The following is a 22,734-nucleotide window of genomic DNA, read 5'->3' on the forward strand; positions in this document are numbered from 1 at the left end:
CATTTTAACCTCCTTCCTTCACTGAATAGGAATATTTTGGTTATTTGAGTAGTTCTGCTGGTTAGAGCAGAGAAACAACCTTGCAAAGACTGTCCTAAAATCTGCACACAACAGAGCTAAATTCGGGAAAATAAATGCTTAAGCCACATGGGTCTAGTTGTTCAGAAAACTAAAAGGCAAAGTGGGGTGAAGCCAGAAGAAACAGCAAACCAATACAATATTTTAAAGTAATTAGGCTCCAATTAAAATAAATAAATTGAAATTAAAAATAAATTAATTAATTAATTAAACACACACACACACAAAGAAACAGCAGGCTCATTAGTGGTTAATAATTTATCTTAAAATTGTATGATATATTAAATATATATCAGATATCAATTTCAAGTTTTTATAATCTAAGTAGTGAGGTTATATTTTTGTTTCAAATATATTAAATTTTAATCTATTATTTTTCTTTTTTTATTATTTTTTTTAATTTTAGAATCCCTTTATTTTAGAAACCTTTATGTTCCCATGGTGAGTCACATACATTACCTTAATCATCATTAGGCTTTGGAAATAGGCTGGGGGAGGTGGTATTCCCAATTTATAAGTGAGAAAAAGATTCAACAAAAAAAATAATTGACATATACAAACTCCCTTTCCCATTAACCAGTGGTTCCAGGGCTACATTTTTATTCTTTTGCCTATTCCACTATTCTGGGCTGCATGTACACAAGGAAAGGGTCAGCTTGTATTCCAAAAATCAATCTCTTTGTTTCTTCTCTGAAAGTTCATAGGTTGCCCATTCCTTCCATCCTCCAGCATAGTGTTGAGCATTGTTAAAGCCCAGAGATACTGCTGTGACCATAGCCACCTTGCTTCTCACTCCAGCTAAACAAGAAAACACTAGACTGTCAGATTTGGATGGCTTTACTTCTTTGTACTTCTCTTTGAAGTCTTTTGGGTTCATCTGTAGAGCTTCACCTACATCATCCAATGGTATATTGGCAGACCCAGGGATTTTTCCAGACTCATGAATTTCCCATGGCTCTCTAACATCAATTAACATAATTTTTTTGGACTTCAGGAGGTTTTTAAGTTCCTTATAAGTGACATCTTCACAAATAGTACAAAAATTGAGGCAGCTTTTTATTGACTTCAAACCCCAGAGCGCAGCCTCCGCAGACCCGAAGATCGTCAGGCAAGAACTCCAGGGCAGCAGGCGCTGCAGCACCATCGCTGCTAACCACTTCGTTCTCCTGCTCCTTCACTTCCCTAATCTATTATTTTTCCTATTAATTGTGAATGCTTTTAAAATGCAATAATGACATTTATATTGCTGTTTTAATATTCAGTTCAGTTCAGTCGCTCATTCATGTCTGACTCTTTGCCACCCCATGGACTGCAGCATGCCAGGCTTCCTTGTCCATCACCAACTCCCAGAGATTGCTCAAATTCATGTCCATCAAGTCCGTGATGCCATCCAACCATCTCGTCCTCTGTCGTCCCCTTCTCCTCCTGCCTTCAATCTTTCCCAGCATACAAGGTCTTTTCCAATGAGTCAGTTCTTTGCATCAGGTGACCAAAATATTGGAGCCTCAGCTTCAGCGTCAGTCCTTCCAATGAATATTCAGGACTGATTTCCTTTAGGATTGAGTGGTTTAATCTTGCAGTCCAAGGGACTCTCAAGAGTCTTTTTCAACACCACAGTTCAAAAGGATCAATTCTTCAGTGTTCAGCTTTCTTTATAGTCCAACTCTCACATCCATACATCACTACAGGAAAAGCCATAGCTTTGACTAGATGGACCTTTGTCAGTAATGTCTCTGATTTTTAATATGCTGTCTAGGTTTGTCATAGGTTTTCTTCTAAGGAACAAGTGCCTTTCAATTTGATGATTGCAGTCACCGTTTACAGTGATTTTGGAGCCCAAGAAAATAAGTGAAGTGAAGTGAAAGTCGCTCAGTTGTATCTGACTCTTTGCGACTCCAACGGAATTATCCAGGCCAGAATAGTGGAATGGGTAGCCTTTCCCTTCTCCAGGGAATCGAACCAGGATCTCCTGCATTGCAGGTGGATTCTTTACCAACAGAGCTATGAGAGAAGCCAAAGTCTCTCATTATTTCCATTGTTTCCCCATCTATTTGCCATGAAGTGATGGGACCATATACCATGATTTTGGTTTTTGACTGTTGAAAACTGCCTTTTCACTCTCCTCTTTCACACTCATCAAGAGGCTCTTTAATTCCTCTTCATTTTCTGGCATTAGGGTGGTATCATCTGCGTATCTGAGGTTGATATTTCTCCCAGCAATCTTGATTCCAGCTTGTGCTTCATCCAGCCCGGCATTTTGTGTGATGTACTCTGCATAGAAGTTAAATAAGCAGGGTGACAATATACAGCCTTGAAGTATTCCTTTCCCAATTTGGGACCAGTCCATTGTTCCATGTCTGGTTCTAACTGTTGCTTCTTGACCTACATACCAATTTCTCAGGAAGAAGGTAAGGTGGTCTGGTATTCTCATCTCTTTAAGAATTTTCCACAGTTTGTTGTGATTCACACAGTGAAAAGCTTTAGCGAAGCCAATGAAGCAGAAGTAGATTTTTTTCCTGGAATTCTATTGCTTTTTCTGTGGTCGAACAGACATTAGCAATGTGATCTCTGATTCCTCTGCCTTTTCTAAATCTAGCTTGAACATCTAGGAATTCTCAGTTTATGTACTTTTGTAGCTTAGCTTGAAGAATTTTGAGAATTACTTTGCTAGCATTTTAATATTACACATAATATATTCCAAAACATTCACATTATTGTTTGATCACAATTTACAATTTTTTATTCAATATGGATAAATTTTCTTATTTTTAAAATTGTAACATCTTAGATAGATGCAATATTTACCTTCTAGTTGATAGTCTGACTTCAGACATGTTTCATGAATGCAAATATTTAGATTAATTCAGACTGAAGTGCAAAAGTTTGCTTCTCTTATGAATGCTTTGAATGCTTGAACTTTAAATAAGGTTATTTCCAAATGTCAAAGCTAATTGTCTGTACTAATGACATCTTGCAAATTGTACTATATATGATTGATCAAGCATTTTAATGAATGAAAAATTCCCCTTTTTCATGAAGTTAAAATTTGTAGGAAATAGCTACTGCTATGTTTTTACTTAAAGATGATCTTACATTTTATTCAATAAGAGTATTTTATCAAAGATCACTATTGATACTCAATAAATTTTGATTAATTCTACTTCATTAGACACATCTTGATTTCTTTTGTAGAGTTGTCTTCATATTAGACCCCTAAAGTGAGAAACTTGAGGTCTTAGGATTCATTAAATGCTCCTCAAATGGTATTGACTCTATAATTGTCAAGTAAGGATAGTTATTCTCTGTTTTAATTTTCAAGAAGCTATAATGCTACCTCCTCTACCCTTTCCAATCCATCTACCTGAGATGGACAATTTCCTCAAATTCATAAAAAGCTATTTCCCTTAAAGAGACTAATGAAAATATCTTTAAGGATTACTTAACAAACGTACAACTTCTGTTGGCTGGCGGTCTAGATAAAAGTGTACAAATGTTTTTAAAAGAGGAACTGAAAAACTACAGAATCTTTATAAACAGATAGTTGATGAGTTGACCTCAAGATAAAAGACTCTGAAAATGTATTTAGGGAATTCTTTCCCAGAACAGTTAGACTTTTACTTTCATCTGAGGTGCAGCTGGTCATTACAAAGGCAATAGCAGCCAAGCCCCTGGGGTTCCCTTTCTCTGTCGTCAGAATTGGCACCCTGCTGAATGAAATATCAATGCGCTGAACCGTGTCAGGGCAATGAGCATAATGATAGTGACTCCGTGGTATAAATGAGGTTAATAACTTGTGAGAAAGCAGAGTTTTGTTCCTAGATCCTTCCCATTTTCTTCTCTGTGCAGTGCAGCTCTTTAGAAATATTGCCTGTCTGTGGAGAGCTAATGGCTCTCTTCATAAAGCTAATCCACTGTGCTTCAGTAGTCTTGGAACTCATTTCTGGAGTCACACTAATCTGCCTTTCCTCTGCTAGGTTTTGTTTTTGCTCCTGAAAGGTTTTCTTCTTTCCCCAAGACTTCAAGCTGAGCGTAAAGCTTTTCTGCTGCCTCTTATGCCATTGCTAATCAGGGGTGACACTTTTGTTTTCACAGACTTTTTTTTTTTTTTGTAATTTCATTTTTATTTTAAGACACAAAGAAGCATTTTGTGAAGGAAATAAAGATAACTTTTAAAATGTCACAACCCGGCTTTAATTCTGCCTCTGTGTCATCCACATGTACCCTTCCCTTCTCTTTTCTCTATCTCCCTACCCTCCATATCTCAGAGGGTAGCTTGCCGTCTGCTGCTTACTCTCTGCATTCTGTCTCAGGAGCTATTTTGAGGATCCTGAGTCTTATAACAGACTAAGAAAACCATATAAGCACACACATCTTTTTTTTTTTTTTTTTTTTTTTTGCCAGTGACCAGTGAAGGCTACTGGATCCATTTGTTTTCTGTACCACTAAATAGTCCTTTGCAATAGAATTTGATGATTATATCTTCTTTTTTGCTCATTCTTTGGCTTTCTTCCCCTACTCTTACATGCTGAAGATCTGCAAGCCTTTAGGTAATAAAACTAAGGAGTCCTGAAGGGAAATCAAATCACAAAATAAGAGAAAAAAAAATTTATTTCTAATAGTCATCACATTGACAAAAAGATCAGCCATGAGTTTGTACACTTCTCTTTTGGTAGCTTTTTCTTTTTCAGTACTTTTGCTTCTTAAAAGCATTGTAGTAACACTAGAGTAAGAAAGAAAGAAAGAAAGTGAAGTCGCTCAGTCATGTCTGACCCTTTGCAACCCTGTGGACTGTATGTAGCCCACCAGGCTCCTCCATCCATCGGATTCTACAGACAAGAATAGTGGAGTGGGTTGCCATTTCCTTCTCCAGGGGATTTTCCTGACCCAGGGATCAAACCTAGGTCTCCTGTATTGCAGGCAGACACTTTAACCTCTGAGCCACTAGGGAAGCCCAACGCTAGAATAGTAGTTAAAACTGTTATATTAGTGCTTCTTATGTGCCAGGCATTGCTTTTATATTGATAGTATTATTTTTGGTCTGTCTACAGAAGAGAATAATCAGATCATCTGCTTCAAAGTAGTTCAACAATTTGCACAGAGAGATCAAATAAGTTGCGCAAGACTACACAGCTAACAAGAGGCAGACCTGGGGTTGTGCATGAAGAGACTCTAGCTCTAGAGATGACCTTTCCAGGCATCACACCATATATGGTGAAACTTACTTATATAGAATCTGGTAATAGAAATAAGAGCATCAATTATGGTCACCTAAGACTGGTTGGAAGCACAGTTCTCCTACTTAATAGAAGTTATGATGATGAACATAATAATTCCTTTATTGAGTCTCAGCCACATTATTGGTAAAATGAAACTACTAACCCTGTTCTAAGTGTGATTTTATGATAATTAAATATAAAAATATATAGATGCCATCCACAGTTTTCTAACTGTTTCTATGTGAAACATCTACTGTTTCTATGTGAAACAGTACACATAGAAATAAAATGGCATGCCTGGATATAAAACGTGAATGGTATTTTTTCTATGATCTTACCTTCCATGCCCTTGGTCAATAAGATTATTCTCTCCAGGTATCTCCATTTTTGTCCCTCTACCTAGAATCTGCTCTACCCTTGGGATCCATTGATTTGAGATCCAGTGATTCTGTCATTCCCATCAGTATTGAAACATGCTACTGTATTTCATTGTGACTGCATCATTTTATATGCCTATCAATTTATAAGGGTTCCAACAATATACAAGTATTTCAATGTATCCTTGACAACCCATGATCTCACTGTCTCTCTTTTTTTTTTTTTTCTTTTAGTAATAGCCATCCTGCGAGTAGTCATGTATGGATGTGAGAGTTGGACTATAAAGAAAGCTGAGTGCAGAAGAATTGATGCTTTTGAACCATGGTGTTGGAGAAGACTCTTGAGAGTCCCTTGGACTGCAAGGAGATCCAACCAGTCCATCCTAAAGGAGGTCAGTCCTGGATGTTCATTGGAAGGACTGATGTTGAAGCTGAAACTCGAATACTTTGGCTACCTGATGCAAAGAGCTTACTCATTTGAAAAGACCCTCATGCTGTGAAGGATTGCGGGCAGGAAGAGAAGGGCATGACAGAGGATAAGATGGTTGGTGGCCTCACCAACTCAATGGACATGAGTTTGGGTTAACTCCAGGAGTTGGTGATGGACAGGGAGGCCTGGAGTGCTTGTGGTTCATGGGGTTGCAAAGAGTCGGACACGACTGAGTGACTGAACTGACTGAACAGGTGTGAAGTGATATCTCATTGTGGTTTTGAATTGTATTTCTCAATTAGTGATATTGAGCATAGTTTCCTGCACCTGTTGACCATTTACATATCTTCTTGGAAATATGTCTATCGAGTCTTTAGTCCATTTTAAAGTCAAGTTGTTGTTTTTTGACAATGAGTTTTAATCAATTTATTTAGTTGTTTTTTGCCATTGAGTTGTGGGAGTCCCTCATATATTAAATAATCCTGTATTAGATATATGATTTGCAAGTATTTCCTCCCATTCCATATATTGCATTTTTCACTCTGTTGATTTTCTTTGCTGTGCAGAAGCTTTTTAGTTTGATGTAGTCCCACTTGTCTATTTTTGCATTTGTTGCTTGTGACTTTGGTGTTTCTATCCAAGAAAGTATTGCTAAGACCAGTGTCAGGCAGTTTTTCCTCTATGTTTTCTTCTGAGTTTTATAGTTTCTGATCTTATATTTAAGTTTTAGTCCATTTTGCATTTGATTTTGCTGTTTTTTTGGGGGGGTGGATACAAGAGTCCAATTTCATTATTTTGCATGTGTATATCCAGTTTTCCCAACATCATTTACTGACTAGAACTACCCTTCCCCCATTGTGTATTCTTGGAAATCTTGTAAAAAATCAGTTGGTCATATATGCCTGAATAGATTAGTTTCTAGTCTCTCTAGTCTGTTCATTAATTTATATGTCTGTTTCTATGCCAATACCATACCATTTTCATTATTATAGTTTTGCAATATATTTTGAAATCAGGAAGTGTGATGTCTCCTGCTTTGTTCTTCTTTCTCAAGATTGCTGTGGCTCTGGAAGGTCTATTATAGCTCTTTATGAATTTTACATTTTTTTTTAGTAAAAATTTTATTGGGATTTTGGTAGGAGTTTCATTACATTTATAATTGCTTTAGATAGTATAGATATTTCAACAGCATCAATTTTACAATCCAGTCTTCTTTGCATGTCTTTATTTCATTGATGCTTTGCAGATTTCAGTTTAAAAGTTTATCTCCTTGGTTAAGGTTTTTTGAGTATATTATTATTTGTGGTGCTATTATAAGTGTAATTGTTATTGATTTCCTTTTCAGATAGTTCATTATTATATGAAAACTCAGCTGAATTGAATGCTGATTTGTGCTTGCATGCATGCATGCTAAGTCATTTCAGTTATGTCTGACTGTTTATGACCCTATGGACTGTAGGCCCACCAAGCTCTTCTGACCATGGAATTCTCCAGGCAAGAATACTGGAGTGGGTTGCCATACTCTCCTCAAGTGGATCTTACCAGCCCAGGTACAAAACTCACATCTCTTATGTCTCCTGCAAAAGATTTGAAGTCAAGATCTCTGATATCTGTATTTCTATGTGCACTGAAACATTATTTGTTAAGCCAATATGTAGAAACAACAAAATTGTCCATCACTGAATGATGAATAAAGAAAAAGTGATATATACATACAATGGGATTATTATTATTGAGTCTTAAAAAGGAAGAAAATCTTGCCATATAAGACAGCATGTATCAACCTGCAGGACATTATGCTAAGTGAAATAAACCAGTCACAAAAGGATAAATGCCACATAATCAAATTATATGAGGTATCTAAAATAGTCAATTTATAGATATAGAGAATAGAATGATGGTTACTAGAGGCTGGGGGAAGGTGACAATGGAGACTTGCTGTTCAATGGGTACATATTTTCAGTTATGCAAGAATAAGTTCTAAAGATCTGCTGTACAACAATGTGCTTATAGTTGGCAATACTCTATTGTGTACTTAAAATTTTATTGAGGATAAATCTCATGTAAGATTTTTTCACCATGGTAAAAAAGGACAATAAAATAAAAAAACTTTTTACTATATATCTAGTCCCTTAAGGATCAACTTGCTTTTCTTCATATCCAAGTTAATCTTAGCATTAAAGATTTCCTGAAAGAGGAATGTAAAGACTGCAGGACTTCATAGATAATTATGAATTTTAATAGCATTTAATAACAATGTCACTGATATTTGGTTCCATAATATAGAAGTATTAAAACCTTTGACCTTGTAAGAACAACACATTGGACCAGAGAAATCTTACTACATTTGTCAGAGCACAGTGTTTTAAATGCCTCTTTCCTTACCTATATAAAGTGCCCAGTACTGACCTTCAACAATGCTTTGAAATGAGTATTAAAGAAATAAATTGGTCAAGCTGTTTTGTTTCTTTCTCAAAGAATTTTTAGAGATTTGGCTCCATTTTTAAATCTAATGATCAGACATTTAGGAAATAACTGCTGTCTTCAATTCTGATAAAGGGCCAATTTCATATTATTTTTAAGTTTTATAATATAAGATCATCAATATGTTTGTCATTTCTCTTTATTGTTTTCCATGCATGTCCCACGTAGAGCTTTCCAAAGAAAAGAAAAAAAAAAAAAAACAGAATATTCTAGATCTACTTGCTAGTTACCAGACAAATTGCACATTTTGTGGCTTCTTTCTGATCTATAGAGAATCACTGTGTTAATCCAGTATAGCCCTGGCTATACACTGAGATTCACTTTCAACCAAGACATTCCCTAAATAGATTTAATTCATCCCCATCTTTGTTCCACTGTTTCCATTTTAAATCCCTGAATTGCATGGTATGTTTATATCATATTGTGACTTTATATTTTGTTAATCTAGTTGAGATTATATGACAAAGACCTATATGTGTTAGTCACTCAGTTGTGTCCAACTCTGAGAACCCATTGACTGTAGCCTGCCAGGCTCCTCTATCCATGGAAATCTCCAGGCAAGAATCCTGGAGTGATTACCATGTCTTTTTCCAGGGGATTTTACTGACCCAGTGATTGAACTCATGTCTCCTGCTTTGCAGGTAGATTCTTTACTGTCTGGGCCACCAGAGAAGCCCTTATATGCAAAACCATATTTAATAAGAACTTAATTGGCTCATGAACAATACTCAGTTAGATGGACAATATGCAGTCTGAAATAGCTCACATCCCAAAGGTGGGGCAAGAGATTATCATAAGATAATATACTAAACTGTATGTAACCAACTAGTAGAAGCCACCATACCTAACATGCTGTTTTTAATTTCTATGGAAATTTCTCTGTCATTTCAGAAATGCTGAAGACCATGAAAATGTACAAGTTTCTAAAATATTGGGAGATTTTAAAAAATTAACTTCAAAAGGGGCCAAGCAAGGCATGGATTATCTGGACAGAAGTCAAGATCTCCAGTTTTTTTTTTTTTTTTCTAGAATTCTCTTGCTTTTTCTTTTTTTTTTTTTAATTTTATTTTATTTTTAAACTTTACATAACTGTATTAGTTTTGCCAAATATCAAAATGAAGATCTCCAGTTTTTGAAGTTCACCATGAAGCAAGGATGACAGACTGAAGAAACAGGCAGCACTTTCTCATGGTAAGAGCCATAGTAAACATATACCCAGCATTCTGGGAACAGAGAGGAAGGAAATTTGGCCTTCCTGAAGTTAGTAGGTCCAAAAGAACATCCTCACAAAGATAATTGCATTGCAGACAGGGACAGCAGCTTGAGCAAAGGCACAGAGGTGAAATATCATGAAGTTTCCTTTGAGCTGTGAACAAATTCCTATAACTGAAGTATGAAGGGCAAGACTTTCATGAAAAGACATAAAGTGGGAATGTATAATGAGAGAAATTTCTGCACAGAATATATATGTTATTCCTGCATTCTGTCAAGTCAGACTTGGTACATAAGGGCAGGTCAATTAGGATACTCCCTAAATCACTGACACTCACAGAAACAAATATCATTGTAATTTTGTGATATCTCTTATATCTTATGGATATATCTTATGGTAAAAAAAGAAAGAAAAAAAAAAATCCACCTGCAGTAAAAGATACCTAGGTTCAATTCCTGGGTTGTGAAATTCCCTGGAGAAAAGAATGGCTACCCACTGCAGTAATCATAACTGGAGAGTTCCATGGACAGAGGAGTCTGGTGGGCTGCAGTCCATGGGTTTGCAAAGAGTCAGATGTGACTGAGTGACTAAAACACATAACTCATATATTTACCCAATATGATCTATCAGGAAGCTCTGTGTCTTTTCCCCCTATGTACATTAAAATCTTCACTTTCATACCTACATCCTCTGCTTAATATGGGAAAAAAGACAGCAGAAGGAGGAAATGGAAGCACCCTTAAGATCTGGATATTTTCCTTGTGATTTCATCAACCTGATCTTCCTTTGAGTATTGACTGTTTTGGGGTGAATAATGACTTTTTGGAAGAAAACTTCTACCTTAAAGGTATAAGCTGAGAGAATGCTATGACTTCAATTAACCCTCAAATATTTGTTCATAACTAAATCAGTCCTGGGTGTTCATTGTAAGGACTGATGTTGAAGCTGAAACTCCAATACTTTGGCCACCTGATGTGAAGATCTGACTCATTTGAAAAGACCCTGATGCTGGGAAAGATTGAGGGCAGGAGGAAAAGGGGATGACAGAGGATGAAATGGTTGGATGGCATCACTGACTCAATGGAAGTGGGTTTGGGTGGACTCTGGGAGCTGGTGATGGACAGGGAGGCCTGGCATGGTGTGGTTAATGGGGTCGCAAAGAGTCGGACATAACTGAGCGACTGAACTGAACTGAACTGAAATAAGTGTGGAAAAATATCAGAAAATTAATTTTTCCTATTTTGGTTTACTAATAAAACCATAATTGTACTTTTTCATACTTCTTAATTCTCAGATTTGGTTATATTTATAAATTAATATTTTATATCAGTTACTTGTTACTAAACACAAATTTTATGATACACATTACAAAGTTTCCAGTGCTATTGGTTACATATTTAAAGAAATAATAGCAAAACTCATATCAATTTTTTTTGGTCAGCAGATGGCACTGCTAATGAGTTGCTGAGTGCAACTTCCTATTATTTGTCAAATTTGAAGTTTTGGCTTTGAAATATAGGGTTCTTATATTCAGAATTCGAATACTGTAAAGTTGTATTGAGAAATGTGTTAGTATTTTTGGAAAGATTATAAGCAATGAATCTGGAAAACACTTTCCTCATGATTCTTTTATTTTAATTGTGGTTAAAGTAACATAATTGAAACTTTATACTTTAACATATTTAACTGTATGTTTCAGTGGTACTAAGTACATTCACACTGTTGTGCAACTCTCACCATCATCCATGTCCCAATTTTTTTACATTCCTAAACTGGAACTCTGTCCTCATTAAACACTAATTCCCAATCCGCTGGTGCCTAACATCTACCAAAATACTTTCTGACTATGAATTTGACTGTTCTAGGTACCTTGTAAAAGAGGATTCGAACAGTATTTGTCTGCACCTAATGTATGTTGGGGGCTTCTTCGGTGATTCAGAGATAAAGAATCTTCCCTCAATGCGGGAGATGTGAGTTCCATCCCTGGATCAGGATCTCCTGGAGAAGAAAGTGACAACCCATTCCCAGTATTATTGCCTGGACAGAGGAACCTGGCAGACCACAGTCCATGGGGTTGCAAAAGAGTGGGACAAAACTTAGCATTTAAATAGCAAACATCTACTGGAATGTATTTTTAAGGTTAACTTACATTTCTTACAAACAGATTGTACCTTATGCCCCACCCTCCATGCTATGCAGTAGGCCCTAACCAGCCATCTATTTCACACAAAGCAGTTTACATATGTCAGTCGCAATCTCCCAACCCATCCCACCACCCTTCCCACCTGTCCCTATGTTGGTTCTCTATGTCTGGGTCTCTAATTCTACTTTGCAAATTGGTTCATCTGTACCATTTTTCTAGATTATACATACAAGCAATATTATACATTATTTGTATTTCTCTTTGTGACTTACTTCACTCTGTATGATAATCTTTGGGTCCATCCACATCTCTGCAAAGTGCATAATTTCATTCCTTTTTATGGCTAATATTTCATTGTATATATGTACCTTATTTCTTTATCCATTCCTCTGTTAATGGACATTTAGGTTGTTTCTATGTCTTGGTTGTTGTAAACAGTGCTGCAATGAACATTATGGTGCATGTATCATCTTTTGGAATTATGGTTTTCTCAGGGTATATCTCCAGGAGTTGGTTTGCTAGGTCATATGGTAACTGTAATTTTAGATTTTTAAGGAATCTCCATACTATTCTTTATAGTGGCTGTATCAATTTACATCCCCCTAATAATGTAAGACAGTTTAATTTTCTCCACACCCTCCCCAGCATTTATTGTTCATATATATATATATATATATATATATATATATATATATTTTATATGATCATTGTGATTGGTGTGAGGTGGTAACTCTTAATTTTGATTTGCATTTCTCTAATAATTAGTGATATTGAGCATCTTTTCATGTGTTTATCAGCCATCTGTATGGCCTGTTGGAGAAGTCTATTTAGATCTTCCACTCATTTTTTGATTGGGTGGTTTACATTTTTGATATTGAGCTACAAGTGCTGTCTAGTTTGGAGATTAATCCCCTGTCAGTTTCTTCATTTACAAATATTTTCTCCCATTCTGAGGGCTGTATTTTTATCTTGTATATGGTTTCCTTTTATGTGCAAAATCTTTTAAGTTTAATTAACATCCATTTGTTTATTTTTGGTTTTATTTCATTATTCTAGGAGGCGGGTCATAAAAGATCTCGGTGCAATTTATGTCAAAAAGTGTTCTGCCTTTGCATTCCTCTAGGAATTTTATTGAAAAAGCACTAGAGTTTCATAAACATCTATTTCTGCTTTATTGACTATGCCAAAGCCTTTGACTGTGTGGATCACAATAAACTGTGGAAAATTCTGAAAGAGATGGGAATACCAGGCCACCTGACCTGCCTCTTGAGAAATCTATATGCAGGTCAGGAAGCAACAGTTAGAACTGGACATGGAACAACAGACTGTTTGCAAATAGGAGAAGGAGAACATCAAGGCTGTATATTGTCACCCTGCTTATTTAACTTATATGCAGAGTACATCATGAGAAATACTGGGCTGGAAGAAGCACAAGCTGGGATCAAGATTGCTGGGAGAAATATCAATAACCTCACATATGTAGATGATACCACCCTTATGGCAGAAAGTGAAGAGGAGCTAAAAAACCTCGTGATGAAAGTGAAAGAGGAGAGTGAAAAAGTTGTCTTAAAGCTCAACATTCAGAAAACGAAGATCATGGCATCTGGTCCTGTCACTTCATGGGAAATAGATGGAAAACAGTGGAAACAGTGTCAGACTTTATTTTTTGGGGCTCCAAAATCACTGCAGATGGTGACTGCAGCCATGAAATTAGAAGACTCTTACTCCTTGGAAGGAAAGTTATGACCAAACTAGATAGCATATTTAAAAGCAGAGACATTCCTTTGTCAACAAAGGTCTGTCTAGTCAAAGCTATGGTTTTTCCAGTGGTCATGTATGGATGTGAGAGTTGGACTGTGAAGAAAGCTGAGCACCAAAGAATTGATGCTTTTGAACTGTGGTGTTGGAGGAGACTCTTGAGAGTCCCTTGGACTGCAAGGAGATCCAACCAGTCCATTCTAAAGGGGATCAGTCCTGGGTGTCCTTTGGAAAGTCTGATGCTGAAGCTGAAACTCCAGTACTTTGGCCACCTCATGCGAAGAGTTGACTCATTGGAAAAGACCCTGATGCTGGGAGGGATTGAGGGCAGGAGGAGAAGGGGCAACAGCAGATGAGATGGCTGGATAGCATCACTGACTCGATGGACATGAGTCTGAGTAAACTCCGGGAGTTGGTGATGGATAGGGAGGCCTGGCGTGCTGCAATTCATGGGGTCGCAAAGAGTCGGACATGACTGAGTGACTGAACTGAAATGAACTGAAGGGTTTTATAGTGTCCAATCTTACATTTAGATCTTTAATCCACTTTGAGTTTTTTGCATGTGTAGTGTTAGGAAGTGTTCCAGTTTTATTCTTGTACATGTAGCTGTGCAATTTTTCCAGCATCACTTATTGAAGAGGCTGTGTTTTCTGCATTGTATATTCTTGCCTCTTTTGTCAAAGAAAAGGTGCCTATATTTGCATGAGTTTATATCTGGGTTTCTGTTTTGTTCCATTGGTCTATATTTCTGTTTTTGTGCCAGTACAAACTGTCTTGATGACTGTAGCTTTGCAGTATAGTCTTAAGTCAGGAAGCCTGATTCCTCGGATCCATTTTTCTTTTTCCAGATTGATTTGGCTATTCACAGTCTTTTGTGTTTCCATACAAATTGTATTTTTTTCTAGTTTTGTGGGAAAATACCACTGGTAATTTGATAAGGATTTATCAAATCCATAGATTTCTTTGGGTAGTATACCTACCTCAAGAAACAATATAAATCTCAAGTCAGCAACCTAACTTTACACCTAAAGCAACTAGACAAAAACAAACAAAACCCATAGTTAGAAGAAGGAAAGAAATCATAAAAATCAGAGTATATATAAATGGAATAATAATGAAGAAAGCAATAGCAAAGATAAATAAAACTAAAAGCTAGTTCTTTGAGAAGATCAACTAAGTTGACAAAACTTTTCACCAGACTCATCAAGAAAAGAAGGGAGAGTGCTTAAATTCATAAAAGTAGTAATGAAAACGGAGAAATTACAGATGGCACAACAGAAATACAAAGGATCATAAGCATCTACTACAAACAACTATATACCAATCAAATGGATAACCTGGGAGAAATGGACAAATTCTTAGAAAGGTACAACCTTCCAAGACTGAACCAGGAAGAAACAGGAAGAATGACCAAACCAATCACAGGTAAAGAAATTGAAACTGTGATTAAAAATCTTCCAACAAACAAAAGTCTATGAAAAGATGGCCTCACAGGAGAATTCTAATGAATATTTAGAGAAGAGCTAACACCCATCTTTCTCAAAGTCTTCCAAAAATTTTCAAAGAAAGGAACACTCCCAAATTCTTTCTACAAGGCTGCCATCACCCTAGTGATGGTATCAAAACCAGAAAAAGATATAACACTCAAAAAAAGAAAATTACAAACCAGTATCAGTGATGAACATTGATGCAAAAATCCTCAACAAAATACTAAGCAGCAGAATCCCACAACACATTAAAAGAATCAACTGGGATTTACCCTAGGAATGCAAGAATTCTCCAATAAATGCAAAATCAATCATTATTGTACATCATATTAACAAATTAAAGAATAAAAACCATATGATCATCTCAACAGATGCATTTTCCTCATTCTGATCCACATTTGTTTCTTCCAAGTGTGAAAGTTGGAAGTTCCAAGTTTCTTCCCTTTGTCCTCCCTCCCTTCCTTTATTCCTTTGTCTCCTTTCCTTCTTTCTTCCTGCTTTCCTTTATAATTTCTTTATTTTCTTATTCTAACTCTTATTTGTCCCACTATTATTTCATTCTTTTCTCATTTCCTGTTTTGAGCCATTTTAATTTTTTTATAAAGCTTTATTTGGCAAGTTAAACATAATTATATATAAAAAATATTTAATTTAAAAATCTGTCTTGCAAAAGAGAGGAGTTTTAGTAGAGGCCACTGGCAGAAGTGTGTGTGAAAACATATTTTTAAAATGAGAAAAATGCTTTTAAAAGTCAAACTTAATTGATATGTTGTTTGCTGACTTACTTAAGTAGACCAAATTCAAATTATCTATCTCAGCTTTGTACATGAAAAACAAATATTTCTGAAATTCACATTTTAACTATTTTGATGCATACAGTGTCATTTAAGCTTTGAAGATGCTTGAAATTATCTCTATTTTTGGGAGCTGTGGAATGAACATAGAGTGTGAGAAGTTACTTTGAGCTGTTTAGAAGGTATATGTATTTTGTGATGTCAAATTATTTATTTATTTGTGTCTAAAAGAAAATCTATTTTAAAAATTATCTTAGACTTAGGATCCTGTAGGACTTACTTTTAAAGCAAAAACCTCTTGTTCTATTGAGCAGTTGAATTTTGTCATAGTTATTTCAGAGCTAATGATTGAATGATGGATCATGTCTGAAGTAAGAAAAATGGTGAACCATGTAATGAATAAAGGCTCTATTTATTTTCATTCTGAAAATTTACTGTTTTATGTAAGGAAAGGGGCATATCTTAATTAAGGCAATTAATAGGCAATTAATTAAGGCTATCAAACAATTGAATTTCATTGGAATTTTTAAAGTATGTTTAACTTTTAACATGTGTGTGCTTCATTTAGGACCCTAAATGCAATGAACATATTTCCTTATGCAGATGTAGCAGGTTATAAAGCCTCAACTGCTGTTCCTACAAACGTTGTTAGGAGTTGGGATTTTCTATCACCTGCAAACAAGGCATCCATCCTTGAAAGCTACAGTATGTTTGAGGAAAAGTAACATCCTGTTTGGATCAAGTCTTTTGTTGTTGTTGTTCAGTCACTAAGTCATGTCCGATTCTTTGTGACCCCATCAACTACAGCACACCAAAATTCTCTGCCATTCATTATCTCCCTGAATTTGCTCAAATTCATGTCCATTGAGTGAGTGATCCTATCTAATCATCTCATCCTCTACTGCCCCCTTCTCTTTTGGCCTGCAATCTTTCCCAGATTGGAGTCTCTTCCAGTGAGTCGGCCCTTTGTAGCAGGTGGTCAAAGTTTTGGAGCTTCAGCTTCAGCATCAGTCCTTCCACAAAATATTCAGAGTTGATTCCCTTTAGGGTTGACTGGTTTGATCCCCTCTGAGTAATCCCTCTTCTCTGAAGTGCCCAAGGAGACCCCTGAAAATCTGTGCGGATGTTTTCCAATGTTATAGGGAATTCCAATTCCAGTAGTTTAAAGATAACGTGTTGTTTTAGTTGCTAAGTCACATCCTACTCTTTTGCATAGCCCACCAGTCTCCTCCTTCTATGGGATTTCCCAGGTGAGATTACTGGAGTGGGTTGCTGTCTCATTTTTCAGGGGATCTTCCAGACCCAGGGATTGACCCTGTGTTTCCTGCATTGACAGGCAGATTCTTTACCCGTGAACCACCAGGGATGCCTAGAGAGAAACAGAGCAAATCACAAATACCTGGGCAGAAAAATATAGAGGAGCTCAATAAAAATGTAATTTAAGACAAAATTCATTATTATTGCTTGTCCAAATTTAAACTCTAACATAAGATAAGTTCCTATTTTAAATGTACATAATAACCATACTTTATACTTATTGAGTACTTACTATATAGCTCAGGAACTCTAAGCAGTATTAATAAATGCACTCTCATTATTATTATGACATAACAGAGAAAATTTAGGCTTAGAAAACTCACTCAAGCAATCAGAATCTAACAACATATTAAAAAGATCCTACACCATGTCCAAGTGGGCTTTATCCCAGGGATGCAAGGATTCTTCAATATCCGCAAATCAATCAATGTAATACACCACATTAACAAATTGAAAAATAAAAACCATATGATTATCTCAATAGATGCAGAGAAAGCCTTTGACAAAAGTCATCCATTTATGATTAAAAACCCTCCAGAAAGCAGGAATAGAAGGAACATACCTCAAGGTAATAAAAGCTATATATGACAAACCCACAGCAAATATTATCCTCAATGGTGAAAAAGTGAAAGCATTTCCTCTAAAGTCAGGAACAAGATAAGGCTGCCCACTTTCACCATTACTATTCAACATAGTTTTGGAAGTTTTGGCCACAGTAATCAGAGCAGAAAAAGAAATAAAAGGAATCCAAATTGGAAAAGAAGAAGTAAAACTCTCACTGTTTGCAGATGACATGATCCTCTACATAGAAAACCCTAAAGACTCCACCAGAAAATTACTAGAACTAATCAATGAATATAGTAAAGTTGCAGGATATAAAATCAACACACAGAAATCCCCTGCATTCCTATACACTAATAATGAGAAAATAGAAAGAGAAATTAAGGAAACAATTCCATTCACCATTGCAATGGATAGAATAAAATGCTTAGGAATATATCTACCTAAAGAAGCTAAAGACCTATATATAGAAAACTATAAAACACTGGTGAAAGAAATCAAAGAGGACACTAATAGATGGAGAAATATACCATGTTCATGGATTGGAAGGAGCAATATAGTGAAAATGAGTATACTACCCAAAGCAATCTAAAGATTCAATGCAATCCCTATCAAGCTACCAACAGTATTCTTCACAGAGCTAGAACAAATAATTTCCCAATTTGTATGGAAATACAAAAAACCTAGAATAGCCAAAGCGATCTTGAGAAAGAAGAATGGAACTGGAGGAATCAACCTGCCTGACTTCAGGCTCTACTGCAAAGCCACAGTTATCAAGACAGTATGGTACTGGCACAAAGACAGAAATATAGATCAATGGAACAAAATAGAAAGCCCAGAGATAAATCCACGCACATATGGACACCTTATCTTTGACAAAGGAGGCAAGAATATACAATGGATTAAAGACAATCTCTTTAAAAAGTGGTGCTGGGAAAACTGTTCAACCACTTGTAAAAGAATGAAACTAGAATACTTTCTAAAACCATACACAAAAATAAACTCAAAATGGATTAAAGATCTCAACGTAAGACCAGAAACTATAAAACTCCTAGAGGAGAACATAGGCAAAACACTCTCTGACATACATCACAGCAGGATCCTTTATGACCCACCTTCCAGAATATTGGAAATAAAAGCAAAAATAAACAAATGGGACCTAATTAAACTTAAACCTTCTGCACAACAAAGGAAACTATAAGCAAGGTGAAAAGACAGCCTTCAGAATGGGAGAAAATGATAGTGAATGAAGTAACTGACAGATAACTACTCTCAAAAATATACAAGCAATTCCTACAGCTCAATTCCAGAAAAATAAATGACCCAATCAAAAAATGGGCCAAAGAACTAAATAGACATTTCTCCAAAGAAGACATACAGATGGCTAACAAACACATGAAAAGATGCTCAACATCCCTCATTATCAGAGAAATGCAAATCAAAACAACTATGAGGTACCATTTCACGCCAGTCAGAATGGCTGTGATCCAAAAGTCTACAAGCAATAAATGCTGGAGAGGGTGTGGAGAAAAGGGAACCCTCTTACACTGTTGGTGGGAATGCAAACTAGTACAGCCACTATGGAGAACAGTGTGGAGATTCCTTAAAAAACTGGAAATAGAACTGCCTTATGATCCAGCAATCCCACTGCTGGGCATACATACTAAGGAAACCAGAAGGGAAAGAGACACGTGTACCCCAATGTTCATCGCAGCACTGTTTATAATAGCCGGCACATGGAAGCAACCTAGATGTCCATCAGCAGATGAATGGATAAGAAAGCAGTGGTACATATACACAATGGAGCATTACTCAGCCATTAAAAAGAATACATTTGAATCAGTTCTAATGAGGTGGATGAAACTGGAGCCTATTATACAGAGTGAAGTAAGCCAGAAAGAAAAACACCAATACAGTATACTAACGCATATATATGGAATTTAGAAAGATGGTAACAATAACTGTGTATACGAGACAGCAAAAGAGACACTCATGTACAGAACAGTCTTTTGGACTCTGTGGGAGAGGGAGATGGTGGGATGATTTGGGAGAATGGCATTGAAACATGTATACTATCATATATGAAATGAGTCACCAGTCCAGGTTCGATGCACGATACTGGATGCTTGGGGCTGTTGCACTGGGATGACCCAGAGGGATGGTACAGGGAGGGAGGAGGGAAGAGGGTTCAGGATGGGGAACACATATATACCTGTGGCGGATTCAGTTTGATATATGGCATAACCGATACAATATTGTAAAGTTAAAAAATAAAATAAAATTTAAAAAAAAGAAAAAAGAAAACTCACTCAGCTAGATATTTGCTTACTAGAGAAAAGGCACACACTGAAAGTCTTTTAAAAAACAGCTGACTAATACATGCATGGACACACAGGGGGATAGCATCGTTAAAGATGGGTTGTAGGGAAGTACCTCTGAGAGTACTGTAGAAGAATCTTGGTGGGAAGAGAGCACAGTGTCTCTTGGGTGGGTCAAAGAGCAGGAGGTAAGTAAGATTTGAACAGTGGCAGTAGTATGGAAAATTGAGAAAAGAAAAAGTGCAAATACAAAGGATATCTAAATTTGAGCTTGACATAATTCACTTCTTTGTTTTGAGAATAAAAGAAAATGGAGTCCACTTATCTCAACCAACTCCCTAAGGTTCTTTTCTCTTTACTCAATACACATATTGAGATGTGAGTGCTTTTTTACACTTTGGAATTTTAATATGAATTTCCCCCTAAGATAGAGTTAAAATCAACAAATGTGGGTGCTTTAATTTTAAGTGGATAATATTTTTTGCCTCCCTCATGCTTCCCTGGAGGAATAAAATCCAAATTCATGAAGACAGGCATTGGAGGAATGAATCAAGCACTATTTTCTTCTTTGACGCCAAGGAAAAATATTGAGAAGGGTAATGTTAGTGGTTTGAGAATGAAAGATAATTCACATTGGAGTAATCAAAGCTTGCAATGATTTTTAAAAATGAGAATGCTCTGAATAAAATAAGAAAAATAGTGAAAAAGCATATTATGGATATAAACCATTTATCAATCTCAAAATAAACACCTCAAAATTGCATGATTTCTTTTTAATCATGAAGACAGTTGAATTCAAAGCATTATTAGTATGGATTATTACCTATAAAAGTTTTTTATTCACTTCAACTTGGTGTGTACTTTTGGACTGCTTTGGTCATCTGTGTCAGAGAGCTCATTCAAATGATAAATTTTGGACAAGAGACCCAGGGAAAGAAAAAGATTTCTTTCTGGGCTAAATAAATATTCTCTAAGGAAATTAGGCCTTATTAGAAAATAGAGTATTATTCCTATTGGAATACATATTTTCATAGTTCCCTAGAATTTTGTACATGAGAAAAGAAAAACATAGGCAGGTGAAACAAAAGAAGATGTACTAAATTCTTACTGTGTGCCAGATCATTTACATTTTCTCCTCTCCGTAGTGTTGCTATTATCCTCATTTTACAGGTCAGAAAATTGAGGATGAACTATGTTACAGAATACACACAAGAACAAACTCCAAACACTTTGCCTTCAAACCCTGCAGTTATAATTACTTTACTGTCAACTTGGATATTTCACTCCTAATAAATGCTAAATTAAAATATTAATATTTCATGTTTAATGTGGGGGATATATTTTCTGAGGGCAGTATTTTTCATGATTAAAAAAGTTATGACATTATGAGAATATCTAAACATGTGTTTATGCATGTGTTTGTACACTTTAGATGGATTACAAATGGGAAAAATTGAAACATTAGTGTTATAGATGACACCTTATTCTCTACCTGCATCTGTGTTTTGCTTGTGTATAGCTTTTTTTTAATACTGTTGCTTGTTTATGAAAACATTAAAATGCAGCTAAATTCCCAGAATTTATTTTACTTTAAATGGTAAAGTAAAATTCATTTTACTTTAAATGATAGTAAGATAATTAGTTTTGAAAATATAAATGGCAGGCTGAAAATGAGTGTAACGTATGTATTATAGGCCAAGTGAGAATAACTGCCTGACTCCTTTATGACAGATCTGGCTCTATCTTAGTAGATAAAGCCTGCTTATATGCAGATTAAATAATAATTTAACATTTAAATACAATTTCAAAGACTTTTATGTTGTTAAAAATACATACATTTTATTTTATTCTAAAACCCATATAACTTTTTATATAATTGTATTTTAGAGTAATTTGAAAATGGAATCAAGATTGCAGAAATGTTGTAATGAAACTTTCACATAGTCTTTACCCAGATTCCCCAGCTGATGATATTTTACTAAGTTTGCTCAATCAGGTCTTTTTTAACTCACTGCCTATAAAGAATTATAAAGGGTGTGAGATTTTATCCTGCTTGCAAGCTATCCTGCAAGTATTGTAAATGCTGGTAGAGGTCAAGAGACTTTTAAGTCAGAGGCTATATTATTGCTCATTAAGACGCTTACTTTAGACAGAGCAGGGAGCATTAGCTCCATGTTCCCATTGGTCCTTGCCCAGTGCTATGGGGATGGTGGTGGGGATGATGAGAAGCCAGGCCCAGATGGATGATGTACACACAGTGAGTCTCTATTATAACTGGGTAATTGCAAACTTAGAGAAGCCTCCATCTTATATGGGGGCTGCTCTATACCTAATACCTCAGAGGGAAACATTAAGTTTATTATTCTGGTCATAAAATAAACTTTCTCTCTGTCCAATGGAAGGAGATACTACCTCTGTATTGCACAGCTCTTTGCTCTACAGGTAGCCTTACAAAGATAGTATGGAATAAAACCTCTCTCAAGATATATAGAAAAGCAAAGAGCCATGGAGAATTATCAGCCAAAAATGAACACATATTACCATATCATTCTTCTCTT

General features: G+C 35.9%; 1 protein-coding gene across 1 annotated transcript; it reads right to left on the reverse strand.

Moving 5' to 3' along the window:
• Positions 1 to 492: 492 nt before the first annotated feature.
• On the reverse strand, positions 493 to 1,262 carry LOC129657247 (thiosulfate sulfurtransferase/rhodanese-like domain-containing protein 3). The gene has a single exon (XM_055587466.1). It carries the CDS (start codon positions 1,220 to 1,222, stop codon positions 749 to 751), a length of 474 nt encoding a protein of 157 aa, XP_055443441.1. The 5' UTR covers positions 1,223 to 1,262; the 3' UTR covers positions 493 to 748.
• Between the last annotated feature and the right edge of the window lie 21,472 nt (positions 1,263 to 22,734).

Source organism: Bubalus kerabau, chromosome 7 (assembly GCF_029407905.1).
Source record: "Bubalus kerabau isolate K-KA32 ecotype Philippines breed swamp buffalo chromosome 7, PCC_UOA_SB_1v2, whole genome shotgun sequence".
NCBI classification, from domain to species: domain Eukaryota; kingdom Metazoa; phylum Chordata; class Mammalia; order Artiodactyla; family Bovidae; genus Bubalus; species Bubalus kerabau.

What these genes read in the sequence shown, in the direction of transcription:
- LOC129657247 (XM_055587466.1), bottom strand. Translation starts at nt 1,222, where the DNA reads ATGGTGCTGCAGCGCCTGCTGCCCTGGAGTTCTTGCCTGACGATCTTC.